Source organism: Accipiter gentilis, chromosome 9, assembly GCF_929443795.1.
Source record: "Accipiter gentilis chromosome 9, bAccGen1.1, whole genome shotgun sequence".
Classification (NCBI taxonomy): domain Eukaryota; kingdom Metazoa; phylum Chordata; class Aves; order Accipitriformes; family Accipitridae; genus Astur; species Astur gentilis.
Window position 1 is genome coordinate 36853391 of NC_064888.1, and position 19620 is coordinate 36873010.

At 35.4% G+C, this 19620-nt stretch overlaps 1 protein-coding gene across 1 annotated transcript in view; it reads right to left on the minus strand.

The window, feature by feature from the left end:
- The window catches only part of RAB11FIP2 (RAB11 family interacting protein 2), a 34289-nt gene that overhangs the window by 4744 nt on the left and 9925 nt on the right, over window positions 1-19620 (minus strand). The window contains exons 2-4 of the mRNA XM_049810729.1: window positions 17173-17615; window positions 15994-16456; window positions 3000-3045 (exon numbers count right to left, since the gene is read on the minus strand). Of these exons, the coding sequence (XP_049666686.1) occupies window positions 3000-3045; window positions 15994-16456; window positions 17173-17615 (952 nt within the window). The remainder of the gene's footprint in view (window positions 1-2999; window positions 3046-15993; window positions 16457-17172; window positions 17616-19620) is intronic.

Sequence of the window (19620 nt, forward strand, 5' to 3'; positions counted from 1 at the left end):
TCTCCTTAGACAACATACCTCCATTTGCTCTAGAGCTTTTCCCAACCACATGCAACATGTGATCCAAATCAAACTTGAATGTCTTACTCTGTGTCAAGAAGAATTAGCTGTGACCTTAAGTAACCAGATTAGGAAACATTTGGAAACGTATAACTGAGAAAAAAATTGTGAGAGTTGGTTTATGAAAGCATTAGCACTGTAAGGCATGCTAAGCAGTAAGTTTAATCTGATTCAGCAATGGAGACATTTAAAAAAAAGTGGAACTGTTAATTAAGTAAAATAATCTAACCTCTCAAATCCTGCACATCTAACAGGGCAGAAGAAGAACACAAGATAGCTTTTGTTTATAGTAGAAACTTGTCATTAAAAACGATAAAGCTTGCACAGCTAGGAAGCACACCACGTAATAAAGTCATATTCATTCCTTTTCCTTCAGCTCCGTATTTGCACATTGGCATATGTCGAATCATTAAAATACGCAGGTGGCCAAAGTTTTCAAATAAACCTAATTAAAAGTGATGGTGCACTGCAAATAGGCTGAAGTACGACAGATCAATCAGCCTCTCTCCATCAATTATATTCTAATAGCAGCTCTCAAAAATATGCGCTTTTAGGGGTTTCTCACTACAGTTGAGATATTTAATGTCACGTTTATGTACGTGTATTCAGGATTTTAAACTTATCAAGTTACAAGATTGTAAGTGATCAATAACTCCCACTTTATTAAAATGGCTAACTTGATGAAATTTATAAATTGGTTAGTAATTGATTTCCAACTAGTACAGAAGAGAAAATAACTTCACTTTGTGGTCATTATATTTTTAGCACATTTTCTTCTACAAGAAGGAAGTGAAATTTTCCCTTTCTGCTACTAAATTTTTGTACACATTGGAAAAGACATCATTAACACCTCCACATCTAAAATACAGGGTTTGCCTAATTTTCTTATTTGACAAAGAAACAGGAATTAAGATGCAATGATGTCTTTAATTATCATATAATGTTTACTGGAAAACTGTGTGTAATACATATGCTTTAAAGATGTTTTATCATACACATGCTCCATATAGATCTATGGGGGGAATAACCTATGACATTAATTACACAAGAAAATTCTAGTTAAGGGATGTTAGTACTTGGAAATAAATATTGTTAAAGTTAAGAAGATTTTAAATGTTCAGTTTGAGCAAATAAGTGATACTTAAATGTATAAGGAACAACTGTATCTTTACAAAAACAGATACTAGAATTTTGATACAAAACATTAATCTTATAATGAATTATTAAGGAGAAAAGGTTCTAAATAACAAGCTACGCAAAGAGCGATTGTTTCAGCTACAAAATACTCTGGGGGTACACACTGACAGCCAGAGGAAATGGAGTTAGCTAAAATGAAGGCCTGGAAATCTCTGATCATCTCTTTATTGTTCTAATGAGGAATTCTGCTCTGGGAATATCATCTAAGCTACTTTCACATCTTTTGTCCTACTTATTTCATCTTCCTTTCAGTTCTTAATTAGGCCTTAAAGAGCTCACGCTGCCCTTTCAACTGGCTACTGCTCCCATTTAAACACCGCTTTCAGACAGGTGTTGGCACCAGAGTAGAAGACATACAAACATAATTACTAAATGTGATGCACAAGGAAGAAATATAATAACTTGGTGAGGGCTATTATTGCAGAATCTAATAATAAATTACTTCAAACACCTTAGAAAGCAATCTTGAATATTTTAAAAAAAATTCAAACGGTTTCATTCAAAACTACGGTTGAGATATAGTTTCTTCTCCTCCTAATTTGTATTTTGTATTAAATGAACACCACCTCATAATCCTACAACTGACATTTAGGATAGCCGGTCTTCCAAAAGAAAAATCATCAAGGATTTCTTTTATCACCTTTAAATCCTTTAAATAAAACCATTCACATCTTATTTCTTAAAAGAATTAAACCGATGCTTTTACCAGCAATAAATTACATGATTTGCGGTAGTACATTTGCAAGCACATAGAAACTGTAATTATGGTTACTTTGCAGACAATAGCTGCTAAGTTAAATCAATTTTTTTGATGTCGCTTTTTGTCAGAGATTAAGTAACCGCCTGGTAGAATTCAGTTTACTATCTGATCAAAGGCAGCCTTCATATACTTTGACATCTCCCACCAGTTACTTACATTACAAAAACTTGGGCATTTACAATAACATCAAATGTTATTACAAATCATTTACATAAACCAGCAAAAACCAAACAGTACAGTCATATTTGCTTGTGAAACTTGTTTTCCATGTATTTTAAAGACTGAAAACAAACCCACTTTTAAAGATTTCATCTATTCACAGAACAGATTCTAGTACAACCACATTTTCTTTCAAACAAAGACACTGCATAGGAAATCTGTGGATTTTTTTTTGGTCTTTTCTTAGTACACAATTTATTCTAGGTACTTTTAGAGTCAAAAGAGTATTTTGAATAACCTCTAGTATTTCTGGTTTTAGTGTTTTCTGAGAGGCTGTTCATTTATTATTTGTATTATTAATCCTACCATATATATCAGTTCATTGCTTCCATTTTGATTTGCCATCTAAAGACTGTCCTCAAGTCTCCAACTGTAGTGATAGGAAACTCCTGTTAGGTCAATTAATACATCACTGCCTAATGCAGAGTTCCTCACCTGACTATTACTTCGCTAGAGTCATCTGAAATACCTGAAAGCAACAGTTTTCTTTTTACTTTAGATTACTTTGCAAAGATCTAATTTTTCTCTTCTTCTCTACATCATCATACCAAAAGTACACTGCATATTGAGTGTAAAACTCTTCTTTATTTCCAAATTTATACTAAGGCTGTGATTTTCAAATTAGATTTTCTGGATGTGTCAAAAGAAAAACAAAAAATCCCCAACATTCCTTCTAAGAGGTTAAACAAGAATAGCTTGTATTGTATCAAGCACCAATTAGCTGGCATTTACTGATGGGTTTCCATAACACTTCATAACTCACCATTGTTTTCTTGAGGTCCTCAATGCCAGAAGGATTCATATTAAAACTGTGGGAAAAAGCCAAAAGCCCAAATATTAGCAGTGCATACTTATCTGACCAAAACATCTACTAGAAGACGCTACCCAATTAGGTATAGAGCCATAAAATATCTAATATGATTTATTTTCTTGATTCGTTGAACTTAGGAAAAGCAGGAAAATATTCAAAGTTAATGGAAATAATAATATATTCTTTGTCCATATTTTTTTGTATTTTTTGTATTATTTTGTCACAAAATTTGAGTAAGTGATTAAGAAATGCAAGAAAGGATATTATGGATAGGGCTTCCCTTGCTCTTCTCTGATCTCTAGACTTAGCTCAAGCTTCTAAGCAGACGGAGATACTTTAAATGAAATATCCTGGAAACAGGTCCATAGGATGAGATTGTTAAAAAACAACAAACCCCTGCAGACTGACATGTATTCCCAGCCTTCATGGCAGCTGCTAGAGGAGAAAGGTCCTTTAGAAACTCCAGTGAGATCACCAGCTTAAGTCAGAGCTGAAAAGCCATCTTCTGCCATCAACTTTTGTTCCATACTTAAAATTGAGTAAATAATCTATTATTTTATAAACCTAGTGATTATCCCACATATCGAAAAAGCAAAGCACATTTCATGATGTTGCTGAGATTTTTTTTCTTCTTCAACTGCAAAAGTGCAGCTGATATTGATAAAAGCAGCCATTGTCGAAGTGTCAGGCCTAAGACATGGTCCACTGGTCTCTCAGGCTGATGCAAATATCTTCAAAAATCAGTACTGCTATGTTCTCATGGACTTGCTACAGCAAGTTTGGAGCGGAAACTAACTCTCTGAAAATGTGTTCAGAATTTGGATTTGGCTCACAAATACCATTTACTTGGTTGCATTAGAACAGACATTCTTTCACATCACAGAATCTACTATTTCGTTAGATTGCATGTACTGGCTGTCAAGGGTGAAGTTTGTTGACTGAGAATAAGGCAGAAAGTTACAAAAATATGTTTACACTTCTTTTTTATTTTAAAGGTAGCTTAAAGTAAGGAACATGTATTCTGTGACTGTTCATCACACAGTTATCTGAATTTAAGTGCCATGTATTTCATGGTCTAGAAGTGGAAGGGACATAATTTACATTAGTAAATTATGTAAAATGTAAACCCTGATTTGTTTGTGTAAAAACCCCTTTTGTTTACATTACAATTTTTCTTTTTTTACATGAAATTTTTTAATTCTGTACATTACTTTTTATTTCCAAAGCAGGCAGTCTTTTGCTCATACAGAAGTCCCATGAACCATCTGCTGGACTGAGGATATTAGATAAAGATTGGATTACTCGAACAGTCACAACTAGAAATCAAGAGGTGTCTGACGAATCAAGTTCTGGCTAATTCCCATTATACCTGTTTGTAACAGTGATCCGCAGCAGCCTGCCTAGTTTGCTGGAGACCAGTTTTGAATGAGGGGCCTCTTTCATCGGGTATTGTCTAAAAAGCTAAAGGCAGGAACACTCCCTCACAGCCCGCCTTTTAGTTTCACACTGATGTGTCAAACACATGATGAACTTCCTTCATTCATGGCTGCCTTTCGTGATCCGAGCACAAAAAAAATGAGTTAACTGAACTGGATCGAATTAGCTTGGTGAAAACCAAGAATGTCTCTATTTAACGAAGTGTGGCGTTAATTTGGGATATCTTTCTTTTGGGACTGTTTCCTCATGTTAGACAAGATATAGAATAATATGGCCTGACTGCTCAACTGAGTGACTTTCTGAAAGGTTAAAAAAGCAAGATCTTTCACTGCCTTGAATGACTTTATAGTTTCTGTGAAATAAGTTCTAGGACTCTTTCATAGCAGCAGCTTAAAAGAAAAGCAGCAGTTCTGACTACAAAAAGTTACGTCTGAAAATCAGAAATATAAATCACTGGAAATACGGACTAATTTTTATTTTTTTTTTTTAGCTAAAAAACCTGCAGTCATTTCCGTAACGTTGCGGACATTATAAGTGCAATTACAAAAGAGCACATCTGCGTATTTTACATGAAACAATTTGAATATACTTGCAAAAAATGAAAAACTGTTAAACAAAATATTCCCCAATAAAAACCCCAACCCCATGAATACTCTTACTCCTATTTTAAAGAGAAATGTGGAAAATATACTGCTTCTTAAGGAAGAAACAGGTGCTGAGATTGCATATAACATTTTTTAAATCCGATTGTCTGCTAAGTAAGGTAGGAGCTCCACGGCCCCGCTGAGCCCCGCAGGTTTCCTGCCAGCGCTTCCAGCCCGAGGTGAGTGTGAGCAGATGCAGGCTCTCACCGCTGTACCCATAATTCACTGTCAGAGGACCACGTAATACCTCAAAAGAAAATACTGTAAAATTATGAATGGCTACAGTTGGGGGAGTTGCATGTTTGGTGTATTGACATTCATGAGACCGTTCATTTTTTAATTTAAATTTCATCACAAAAATACACCCCTAAAGTTACCATCTCATTTGATTACTGGCAATAGGTTACAGAAAACATGCCTCTAGGACTACAGCCCACAAGCTGTACAACCTTCGTAAGCCTCCTTCGAGCAGCCATTTTCTTGACATCCTAAGAGCATTCTGAAACCATTAATCTAAGCAATTATAAAAAAAAGTCTTTTTTTTTTTTCTGTGTTAAAATCACAGTTCATGGTGATAATGCTAGTTATAGTCCCATCTCTGTTTTTTCCCCAGGGTTTGATAAATTGGCCAGGAACTTCTGCTATGGAAGCAAGAAAAAACTATCTTTACAGCTTGGAAAAAAAATTTCTTTTACCTTTTTTCTGAGTGCAGTTTTCTGTGAACAGCGATTGTAAAAAAAACCCGGCATTGTGGGAGTCTATAATTATTGTTTCTCAATTATGCCCAAAGTAAATTTGCTCAGTTTACAAGTAAAAGGATGATTCTTTTCTAACAGATGGACTTTCTGCCAACTCACCCAGAGAACTAAAGTCAAACTGGGTTTCTCTGGCTCATTGTCATTAACACTGTATGTAACTCCCAGGTGTTATATCTGAGTCTAACGCATCCTTACTAGAAATACCTCCCAACCTACACAAACTGGCTTGACGACTCCTCTTTCTGCTCACTGAAAAGAGCTTATCTAGCTTCTTGCTCCTGCGTCCTGCATCATCTCAGGGAATCAAGTCATTATCTACCTCTTCCACTTATCCAGACCGGACAAGAAGCCCCGTTCTCCACCACTGCGGAGTCTCACGTGCCGCAAGGTCAGGTCCCAGGTCCCATAACGATTTTTAACAGAAGCTCCATGGGTTGTCTTTTACAGCTAATAAACTTTCATTCAACTTCAAAGAAGTTAGGAACTAGTAAAAGAGAGGTAAATCACACCAGCACAGATTCAAAATCAGCTGCAGTAGGACCAGGCAGGTGACGCTGACCAAGCAAGGCGCCCAACTTCTACACTTGCCCCTACCCCACTATAAGTAGAATAGACTTCTTCAGTCTAGCACAGAAATTAGTTGTGTCCCCCATTCCACTCATCTGGGAATTCAATTACTTTCCTTAACAGTTACTTTATATCAGATCTTTTTATCAGGTTGTATCATATCCCTTATTTTATTGCACCTTTTTCTTTACATGGGCATTTTTACTGAATCGTGAAGATGTTTGAATTTCTGGGGGTTTATTAGCTTGGATTTAAATTTTAGCTCATCTGAGATAAGAACCCTTCTCTACCACCATGCTGCTGGGGGGAGAAAAGCGATGAGAAATAAAAATATTAACTAATAATGGAGACAGACATACTATAATGCTGATTCTGTAGACTGTTTTGGATGACTATTTCATAATCATAGCAAGCATATTATTTTATACTTTCTTGTTATTTTCCCCAGTTAAATACATTTCATTAGAACTACATGAAACTCTCACATTTTTTCATAACACCTACTTTTTATGAGGTAGTTAAAATACTTACATTGCCTGCTGATTACTTGCAGTTTGCATAGAAACTTCAATACAGTGGAGTTGAGTTCAGGATGTATCACAAGCTCAAGTTTATGACTGGAGCTTGTAATTTTGTCTTTTGAAGTGTGATAGTAGTTAAAAATTCAAACATTAGGTCTAGTGGCTGCTTAAATATTTAGTTTCTAAATGCCTACAGATTAAAACAATGTTTAAAAAAATCTTTCCTATAACTGATTTAAACATTTTAGCGCCTGAACCATTTACTCTGACAACATAATGAATGGGAATCGGGATCCTAAATTATTCTGTATGGAAAGCATATTTTCCTAAGGAACAAAAGCTTTTTACTTATCTTTTGCTATTCATATTAGTTATATGATCATTGTACTATAGATTATTAGAAATTAAAACTAGGATATTTACATTAAACATTACTATTCAAAGTATTGAAATCTTCTACACTAATTTGACATCCTGTAAAATATCCATTACGCCAATATGCTCAGTATGAGCTTTCAGGTTTTATCCTTTAATATGGAATGTCTGTGTACAGGTAATTAGCAAAGCTCTACCATGTTCATTTTCCATTAGAGTTGAAATATCATTCCTATTCCTACTTCTCGGTCTTTGGACTGATTATTACATTGCTGTCCTGGTTCCAGCTGGGATAGAGTTAATTGTATTCCTAGTAGCTGGTACAGTGCTATGTTTTTGAGTTAGATCTGAGAAGAATGTTGATAACACACTGATATTTTCAGCTGTTGCTAAGTAATGCTTAGTCTAAAGACAAGGATTTTTCAGCTTCTGATGCCCAGCCAGCGAGGAGGCTGGAGGGGCACAAGGAGTTGGGAGGGGACACAGCCAGGGCAGCTGACCCAAACTGGCCAAAGGGATATTCCACACCATGGGACGTCATGCCCAGTATATAAACTGGGGGAAGTTGGCCTGGTGGGGGATCGCTGCTCAGGAACTAACTAACTGGGCATCAGTCAGCAAGTGGTGAGCAATTGCATTGTGCAGCACTTGTATATTCCAGTCCTTTTCTTATTACTGTTGTTATTTTATTAGTGTTATCATTATGATTATTAGTTTCTTCTTTTCTGTTCTATTAAACTGTCCTTATCTCAACCCACAAGTTGTACTTCTTTTCCCGATTTTCTTCCCCATCCCATTGGGTGTGCGGGGAAGTGAGTGAGCAGCTGCGTGGTGCTTAGTTGCTGGCTGGGGTTAAACCACGACAATTGCTTATGCATTTTTTCTTTGGATTCTCACAACACGTATCAAAACCTTGAAATATGAGGATGCAATTTAAGTTACTACCAACGTACTAGAAACACAAAAGAAATGAGTAAAATCAGATACAGTTAATGAAATTCAGAAACTTAGGTTTCCATAGAATATTATTAGCCTGCTGTGCCTGGCAATGCAGACATCACTTTATACTCTGAGAAGGAATGACTGTCATGTCTGGCAGCTAAGCAAGTATGGAGTAAGCATATTACCATTTATTTCCCAATCAGATTCTGGGGAACATCACTTAAGACACTTCACTATATAAATTGTCCTGCTGTCAAGCCGTGCTCCAAGGCCTTCTGGAGTTTCTGTAACCCCAGGAGGACACAAAAAAGACTATCAGGTTTTGTTGCTATCATTCCATTTCTTAATATTACTATAAAGTCTCAGGCCAAGAGTTAAGAAACTGGATGAAAAATCCTGAACTTTCAATGTAAGACACACTTCTTTTGCAAATCGTTTGTTCTCCAGTTACATATTCTTTACACAGACTACTTTGGAAATGATCTGTTTCACGAGTATACTGCTGCACTCTATGGAGCCCTTCAAAGAAGGCAGAAGGCTCCATGAGATAAAGAAGTTAGAGTTTCAGAATGAGGACCATTTTCAAGCACCATAACAACATGCACTTCAAGGAAGTTGCCTTTTCTCTTGTAGCTCACGTATATCTCAAATTTAGCACAGTAGAAACATGACAATGCAACTATATAGAAGCACAGAAACTTTCAGTCAACTCGAAAAATTTAACAAAATTTGGGCTTTATGTGTAAACACCTTCATTTTGAACACACACATGGATTTGGATCCACAAAAGGCTGGTGACCAATTCTGAGGTGTCTGATACTGCTAGAGACAGATCAAAGGGAAGCAGAAGCAAACAGGGCTGTATTCACAAGCTCCTCCAGAAGACTAGCCTTCTCCTTCCAAAAATTTAAGTATCTTAAAACAATGGCACTTGTACTTGCACACCACTGGACACACTAGTCGTGCAAATTCATTTATTGTTCAGGACTTATAAGACATTCTAAAATCAAGTGATCTCGCACAGTGTACTCAACTGAATTTCAATTAAAGTTTCTGGAAACAAACAACAACAGTTTTACATAAAAAGTTAGTATTTTAAAGCATATAAATATTCCTCCTTTTACTAGGCAGTTGTGCTATGGCTAAAAAACTAATGAAGTTTTATTCTCAAGAGACCACTAAAGAACTGTTATACTAAAAGTTGTGCCAGCACCTCCACTAGAAGACCCTACTGTTAGAGATCTATAAGTCAACCAAAAATATCAAATAACCCTAAAGTAAAACCTTATATTGAAACTTCCAGAACCACTTTTGAATGCTTAAAAAAAAAAAAAAAAAAAAATCACTAATTCTTAGTTCTTATAATGAAACAGGGGAAAAAAAAGTTCATTAATTTTACATAGTTTCTGCATTTATTAATAAAGAAACTGGGTTTACTATTTAATTATTTTTCTCTTAAAAGAAAATAGAACAGGCAGTGCATTTCCCCTTGGGACAGATAATATGCCTCGTGCATCCACTCAGAAAAGATTTCACATTCCCTAATGTACACCAATAGACAAGGACAGCTTGAAAAAAATCTTGTCATGCAGCCAGCAGGATGAACTTTCAAAACAATGTTCCTAAGACAACTAATTAGGAGTAAGTGATTGCTGGTGAAGAGTCTCCAAAAGTCAAGATTAATACTAAGTATTTCTACAATATCTCTCTCAGAACTGATTGCTCCAACCCACTCTAGTAATGTCCCAAATACTGTGACCATTGCTTTGTAGTAACTTTGAAAAAGATTTCATTATTCTCTCATCACATGCGGTGATCTTTCTAAATTGGATGATAACAGTCCTGGCAGGACAGACTAAGAATCCTTGCATGACTTCTGTTCATTTTGTAGTTTCCCTTTACCTCTCACGTACCCGTAATGTATTTGTTTTGTTGAAATAATGCTCTGCTGACAGCTTTACCACACTGAATTAACAAATATTAACAGTCTACAGTATAATTAATGCACTATCATAGTCTATCAATATTCTACCTAGACTATAGATAATCACAGTTGACTAGAGATAAGTCTAGTCAAATTTCAGTAGAGAACTGAAAAAAATCCTTTCATTTCAAGAAAAGCAATGCAGAAGTATGCTGTTCTTAAAATAAACATGCTAACACTGACAGAGGAAACAAGATTCTGAAAATAGCATAGTTCACTTGATGTCATTTTTTGACTAACAGAGGAAAAAAATATGTTAAAATGTCAGAACAGTCTAGCAAGCACAATAATAAACTTGTTAGAGATGAACATTTCTGAACAAGGCATATGAAAATTAAAAATAGTGACTTGTATTGTACACTGGAAAAGGATGACCTATTTGGTAAAGAAATATACAGCCATTACAACCCTTTGCTTTGATCAGGCAACGTCTCAGGTTCGTTCCAATAGAGCTGTGGCCAGTAACTCTGCCTCAGGCACATCATATGTAACAGGCGAGATCGAAACCATTTAACAGCCATTTATCTTTTGACGATGTTGAAGTTATTGCACTAATAACTTATCTTCACTATGGTTTAAGCTAACAGGTTTTACTTTACCACTGCAGTTGACTAGAGACAGGCACCTGCTCTACTAACATAGCTCAACTGACAAGCAGTAACCTAAAAGTCAGGGTAACACCATGATTTTGCAAAAGCTGCTCCAACTGGTTGACCATCACACACACAAAATTTTAATATTTGCTGAAACGTAACAGACATCAGCTGTTCTTTAGACTTAACAATTTCACATGATCCAAACAATTTCACATGATCCAAACACATCACAGTTATCAAGAGCCTCATGTTTTCATGGCACCTCGGTGTTTGTTTTTTTCCAAATCTAGTAATGAACACATCAAAATGCAGAGACACTGCTTATTTCAAACATTGCATCCATTGGGAAAAATGAAACTGCAGGCACTGATGTGTCTGGGAAAGGCAACACTGGAGAGGCAGGCAGCTCTAACGGCTATGTGTGATGACAGTATGGGGGAGAGAGGCTGAAGAAAATAACCACATTCGGAAACGACAGACAAAGCAGAAAGATGCAAAAGAAATGAGTTTAAAGGTTGGGTTCTTTGGGGTTTTTTTTGAGTTGCAATTTTTGAAAAATGATGAAGCAGCAAAAGAACACAGAAAAAATTAAAAAATATTTTTGTATCTTATGCTCCAATTGACCAATAACTAATTTTATAAATATGAACATTATTCATAACTGTTACAGTGAATCCTAAGAAGATACATGTTTCTTTCTCCTCCACTATTCCATCTTCCACATTGTTTAGAATGTAACATATTTATTACCAGAACTTGAGATAAAGTGTAACTGGTATGTAGGCACAAGCTTTATCTTCTTTTGTCTCAGTTTAACAATACTTAGGTCATGAAAGTGCTACTTTTAAAGGCTTTTTTAATGCATCTCTCTCTATATGTGTACATATACGTATACACAGCCACACAGTTATATTGTTTGTGTCTATGTATATATATTAAATATATAATGTTAGAAAGCTCCAAACACCTGTCAATTCAGTTTCCCAGATCTGGAATTTGATCAGACTAGTAACAACCTGTCAGCTTTAAATATTGGACTATTTGTTTCCCTCTGTCCAGTGCCTAAGATCTTGTTAATTACCTAAACTCTCTTTCTGTAGGTCTTGTTAATTACCCGTCTCCTGTCTCAGAGGACCTTGTTAATAACTTGTACAATCTCTCTAAAAAGGTCCTAATAACACATTAAAATTAAAGATGCTTTTCTTTTAGCACTTGTCAAGTGGTGTAAATTGAGAAATTTTCACATCAGTTTATTAGCCTACTGTAGTGTATTTTCCTAAACACAAACAATTTCAGAGAAAGGATGCATAAGGTTTGGTCACGGCACAAAAAAATCTTTGTTTTCCAGGAGTACCCTCAATTTCTTTAACTGTGTTCAATACAAAATCCACGTGGCTCCTGACTGCAAATTAACCTCTTGAGAGCCACGACCATAGCAGTAATTGTAAGAATGAATGCAATTCAAGATAATATTAGGTAAAAGTTTCAAAGCAGTGGATTAAGAAGCACAATGACAAAACTATCATTGGTAAATGCTGGCTAAAAATACTAGACATATTGTGCACTTAAAAATTCTTCATTGGCTGTATGATATAAATCCTCTGGAGCTAACAGGTTTTGTAATATTTGCAGAAACAGCGTTTCTTGTTTCACTATGAGACTGCAGCATTTTTAAATTGTCAAGAAATCAGCTCATAAATATCTATATTACACCTACACCAGACAATAAAAAACCCCAATCTTAACACTTATGTAATACTGTAATACCGTATCTATAAAACCCTTAAAAAATACTAATTTATACACTCAGCATTTGTAAGAGGTAACAAAATATCATCCCCATTTTACAGATCAGGAGCAGGGAGACTAAGTGATTCAGCCAAAGCCACGGAACAAGCCTTTGCTAGAGCAGAGGTTAATAGAAATTAGGGGTCCATATTTTGTGATTTCCTGACAACTAGTATTATACACAAACCAGGCAGGTTTTGTTTTGCTTTTCCAAAATACTTCTCAAACCTTCTTGAAATAACAATAATAAATAGTAGTAATAAAAGTAAATAATAATTTTCAAATAACCCTGGGATACTTCTTGCTTTTAGGAAAAAAACATCCTGTAACCGTTGCTGAAGCATTTCTACATCTTCTGTATCAGCAGCTGAAAAAACATGTGGAAGATGCATTTATCTTCATTCTTTTAATTAGCAAATAAGAGTAATTAGTGACAGAGTATGCACACAGCCAGTTAGCACTTAACAATTGGTTGGGGGAATGGCTATTCAGCAACTCTGTTCTGCAACTCGCCTAGCCACCAGTTAGTGATGTTGTTATGAGCTGCTGTCCTGCACATCATTACTGCTTAGTCAACATTACCAAACACAATTAATTGGGATGCACTTGAGCCTGACCCAAAGCTCACCAAAGTTGCTGAAAAGACTCCCGCTAACTTTACAGACATAGGTTCATTGGTGCCAAGAACGTGACCTTCACACTCTGCACATAAAGGAGTTGGGTTTGGTCATTTTTTTTGAGGGTGGGAAAGAGAGTTGCTGTGGGGTTTTTTTCTTCCACTTCGCGTTATCTCCAGCCTGGTCCCATGGACTGAACACCCTTTTCTGGCTACAGTGTGCTCCTGGAATACATCTTTCAGTTGAGTTTCATCAGACAGGAATCCAGTTCACATGCCCCAGGACCGTTCCATCACTCAAACAAAGGTTTAGCTAAGTGGGGTTAACTGGGAGATCCACCTGCAGAGCAAACTCCTCGTTCACACCAGAACACTGATTTTGGACACACCTTAATAAAAAGAAACTGCCTGGTTTACTTGTAGAAATGGTATCCATCCAAAAGAGCTTAATAGCATGTTAAGTAAATAAAAAACAACTCAAAGTCTCAATTCCCTGCGTATGCTTTCTGCATACTGAATTTGTTACTCAACCTCATTTATTTTGTGCCCACAGATTTATACAATTCTTTCTTCACAGTATTACTAGTTTGAAAAATTAAAAATGGATTCTATTCAACAAATCCTCCACAGATAAAAGGTAAACTTAAACTGTAAACTTATTAAATATGCACATTTTGTATTAGTTTCTACTTCAAAAGAAAATAATTGTACAAGATACATTTGAAAGAAAGTGAACTTATTCTAAAAGATTCTCACAGAACATAATACTGGAGCATATAAAAACTGAGAGCTTCTAACTTAAATTATTGCGTGATAGATATTATTCCATAACAGCTGTCTTATAGAAAAGGTCAAAATGTTTACTATTTTTGGCTTTTTGAAAATAACAGAATATCTATTTGTCTTATCAAAAGTTTATGTTTACATGAAAGTCAAGAACTAGTAAAAGAGACTCGTACAAAGAGGGGGAACAAATGACTAGAGTCCTTCTGAATGGGGACTGTGATGAGCTTTTTAATTACAAAATAAAGAAAAAAAAGTCCATCATGATTACCGTTAAAGATTTATATTTATCAAGATCTGCTGCATTCAAGAACTTCAAAAGATTTCACTACTTATATCTAGCATCTGCCTGAATACATTTTTCATTTTAAAAAAATTAAATGCTATGTAATTTTAATTGTTATTTAAATTACTTCTCTTTAAAGGAGCTTATTTAAATGGAAGTTTAACTTCTGACAAACCAAGCTACAACCTAACCTTACTCTAATCTAGTGAAATCCTTTATGAAATAAATAATATTCTAAGACTCTGTCTGTAAACATGTTATTTAAGACACTAGGAACTGACTTGACTCATAGAAGTCGCTAAGAAGATAATTCATTGAAGTCTGCATGAGCTTCTAGCAACCAAATCTTTTCTACAGCAGTTCCATTTCAGTTCATTTATCTAATTCACATCCGTGATTAGTTTTGTTAAGAAAATGACTATAAGTTTAAATCAGGGGTGCATGCATTCTAACCTATGAATAAAGCTGAGTTGGGATACAATAAGATCAATCTGTTGTAAAATCTTAAAGAACAAGATAACAAGAAACAAATTACTTTTTTTTGTTTTTAAAGAAAATACTACCATGTCATTAATTAAGGAATTAATAGACAGGGAAAAAGCAAATTTATTAGAGCCATTTTTTCCTTTAAAATGGTGATTTATTTTACAAACTTAAAATTCCAGTTTGGAGCATTTTAATTTTAAATTCAATTTCTACCAAATTTAAGTCATTAAATAAAAATTAATCATTACCTTGAAAAAAAAAAGACTTAACTTCTGGCATTAATATACAGAAAAAAATGAATAAACGTTACATAATTATCTGCTTAAATATTTACCTATTGGGAACAGTGTATGGGGGGAGAAAGAGGGAGGAAGAGGGGGAACAAAAGAAAGAGGGCAAAAGAGAAGAGTATATCTTCCTCACTAGCACACAAAAGCCAGAAAGGAAACAAACTGTGGGACACAACTTTTTTTTTTTTTTAAGGAAAACAAGTTAACTGTTGATAGACAAAAAAAGATTAAAATGGATTATTTAAATCACAGTTTCTTATCAGCCTCTGTAACTTCATTCATTCTGCTTAGCACATAAACTGCTGCCTTGTGCAATGACTTGAATTCAGCAAAGGTATAGCGAGCCAAATGAATTCAAGTGTGATAAGTGCCCATGTGGGTGCTCCAATTTAAAAACAGAATGGTCTTTAACTCTTGTGCTTTAGTGTATAGAACCTAAATCCGTTTTTTTCCCAAATGGTGACATCCAGGATTTGTGTTCATTACTCACATTTTCTTCAGCCTTTTATTTATTCCGTTTCATTTTTCCCTTAGACTTGATAAAACACTGACTTTGGACAGTGTAATAATTAGCAATGAGTGTTCAGTGAAAGCAGAAGACTTTCAGGAAGAACCAATTCTGAAGTACAAACAAGGTCTCCCAAAAATGCAAGTACCCAAGAACATTCACAGTACATATTAGTAATATAAATGTAACTTCAAAATGAAGTAAGAAAAGATCAAACTATATAAAAAGTTCATAACTTTTACTTAGAAACAGATAAGCAATCATATAAATGTATATAAAGCATAAAGATTGTGTTCCTCAACACTTCACATTTTCATTTATATAACATGTTCAAGATATCAGATCGAAATACGGCAAAAACCTACCTTGAAGATGGCAACATGCTTGTAGGCTTGAAGTTTGTCATAAACGGATTAGTCGAATCATAATCAAAACTCTCCTGATGAGTTTCACCAAACGCACTAGGTGATTTCAAGTCAGTAGAACTGTCTGATCCCCCATTGCTAAGTTTATCTGACCTCTTGCTATCTTTTTTTCCAGTCACTCTTTCAAAAAGACTAACTTTCTCTTTTTTCTCTTTTTTAATTTCTTTTCTGATTTCAACAGGTTTGGAAAACAGACTTATGTTTTGATCCCATGTTGCTGGGCTTTCTTCAAATGGATTCTTCTGTCTTGGCAGTGTAGCAAATTTTTGGGGTAACGAAGCACTCACATTCGTAAATGGGTCATTTTGTGCTTCAAGTGCAGTTTCATCAACTGTGCTGTCAAGCTGGTTCATTTTAGAAGTATCAATACTTAATGTCCTTCTATGTGGAGATTTTAGACTCCCTGCAAACAATCTGTCATTAGTATATTATCAGCGAGATACTATAGCATAGTTTATGACATGCAGAGAACCCATTTTAGCTTAGGTCTAGAAGCTTTGCAACTGAGTCTCAGTTCAAAACACTGCTAAGTAAGCAAGCTATTTAAAAAAAAAAAACAAACAAAAAAGAACAGCTATGGCCTTGACGTTGTGATTCGGAAATGTTTATGGACAGACACTACAGCAAACTTTTGTTTCCTGTGTGAAAACTAAATTCTACAAAGAAGGCAGCTGTGACTAGTGTGCCATTCCAGAAAGCGACAGTAGTCTACCGCTGCGCAGTAACTTTGACCAATGCAAAGTATTTTCAGTTCTTTGTATAAATCAGGTTTAAAACTTTGGTCAGAGTTTCCAACTTTTTAAACAGAATTATTTTTCACAAGACGTTATTTTGCCTCCAGTTCCCCCTAGAATGCAATACCTCACTACGACATACTCTCAAATGAGGACATAAGAAGAAAAATGCTAAACTACCATAAATTATGACGAATGTAAGTTATTTCTTATGCTCAGAAACAGCAGTTATGAGTTACCACCAACTAATGGTAGTGAAAAAAAATAGGCCAACAATAATTCTTAACTTTTTGGCCTTGTAATTGCTTCATAAACTAAAGAAACAGACTTTTGAATGCTCTAATAGCAGTGAACTGTAATTATAATGGTCACGAGTTTTACTTACCACCTTCATCAACGGAACCAAAAGAGTCTAGCTGACGCCTGAAAAGATGAGAGTAGCCAACTGTGCTGGATTTCATTTTTTCTGAGTAGACATGTGAGCCTGTTAAATCTGACATCGAATGAGCTGAGGATAGCCGCTGAGGTCCCAAAAGGAAAGGTTTTTTTGGTTTTGATTTCATCTGTACTTCACCACTACATACCTCTATGTTTGCAGTAGGTATGTGAGTACTTGGGATGATTGCTGAGGATGTATCCGAAAATGTCCCATCGTTTTTTCGACCCTTCATTTTGTCTTTTAGTTTAGCAAAAGGGGATTTGGTTTTGTCCTTCATTGACAAATCAAACATACTTGCTGTCATGTTATTCCTCATAAACTGAATATTGACCTTTATTTCTCCTCTGTCTTTAGTTCTCTTCCCTTGTCTGGACTCTAGGTGAAACCACCTTAAAGGAGAAAAAGAGCAAGTTAAGTTGTGTTTTCTGGAGGCTACTCATTAAACTCTGTTTAGTTGGTTAATACATCTGGCTAGTATAATTTAAAATATGAAAACCAAATTCCGTATCAAAAATTGAAACACTCCTGTACTGAAAAACTTCTTTGTCTATTATTTGTTTTTGAAAAGAAAACTTAAAACTAAGCAAGCACGAAGCTCTTTGCAGTGTTCACGTGTTTTGAGAACCAAACTCAACTCCACGGAAGCTTACTAAACTTCATCAAAGCTAATGGGCTCACATCTGCTCACAAAGGAGTATTTGTATCTAATGTTAATTACCAACACAAATACATTTTGTTCTGCTATTTAAAAGAACACTTGATATTTTTCAGTTGGCCTTCATTTAACAGTGATGTATATAACCCGAACGTATACTATGTGGCAAATATTTCATCTAGTAACCTTTTCTCCTTTGATTTTGCTCCAGTTTATATGCTAGCAGACATTTTTCCCCTTCCTTCTAGCCACTGGTTAAGATTTACGTCAACTGCACTAGCACTAGCAAAGAAGTATCCGAGACCCCTGAATAGTCAACCATCATTTCTGTTCTGCACCTGCAACCCCTACTGATGTTGACGGTAACTCCACAAGCGCCGGTGGCAGAACAGTGAGCGCGTAGGTGTATCTAACAGCCGACCCTTCTTTTGCAGGTCACCAGGAGGATTAACTTCAGAAATATTTCCACAGGCTTTGGAACCATGACATAAACCCCCACTCCTTGAAAAGAGATCAAAGGTGCGATCATCTGTTTCAAAAAGCCAAGCGTGCTTCTTTGCCAGGTCCAACAAAGGCTTTATCATTATCCAAGTGTCTTATTCATTCCCTGTTGTGCTCCGTTGTCCCTGCAGAATTATGGCTCAGTCCTCCTTCCACAGCTTCACCTAAATGAATGACCAAAAGACAACCCCATCTCCAGACCCATCATCAATAGCCTTTTCCTATTTCAAAAAGGGCACAAGGGCATATTTCAGATCCGCCAGCTCCAAACAAGCGCTCTAAACCCACTGTCAGGAGAAATGCATGCACACATACTAACACAACAGTGTATTATCATGATGAAGTAACTTTTGAACTGGAGACAAAGAAATGAAATTGCCTATCAGCACAGATGCAAAATTGATTATGCAGTTATACATACATTATTCAATACTGCCAAATATAGAAAACAAGGTCAGGAAAGGAGAAAAATAACCCTCAATTTCCTTTCAGATTTCATAAATATTTTTAAAGGTGACAGCTGAAATCAAATTTTCAGGCAGAGATACTATTTTTTGAGTTGTGAAAATACTTCTAAAAGTGACCTGCCAAATAAATAATGAAATTATGAAGAGTATTATGACTTTTTTTGTTGCTTTGTGATGTCCAAAAGGTTTTATATCCCATACCAAACCAGAATAACTAAGAAATATCAGACCTTCTTTGTCCCAGCACTGGACAACATGAATCCAGACCAGTAGATCCATAAGCTCAAACCAGTAGGACAATTAAAACTTTAGGAAGAAAGCTTTTCTTCTCTTGTGAGGTAACTTCATTTATGTATTTTAAATGAAATGCAAAACCTGAAATATGTTATGTGTCTGAAGAAGACGGATCATTTTTCCTTTTAGTTAATAACAGTTCACTTCTTGGTAACTGCTTCCAGAAACTCTTTAACTCATCTATAGAGTCACTACAGAAAACACACACAACAGAACCAAGAGTAAATCTTTTTTGCGACATATAATATCACCAAAACTGGAAGACAAGATAGCCCACTTCCTTTAAAACTCTTCTTTAAAAGAAAATATGTTCACATAGTCTCTTAAAAAAATAAAAATAATACACAGCCATAATGAGCAAGCTCTTGCTTACAAATCTCCATCAGACAGATCTTGCCCATGCAGAAAAAAAAAAAAAAAAAAACAAACCAAAAATCACTTTGAAACTAAGAAAGTCTTCACCATGATTTCTTAGAC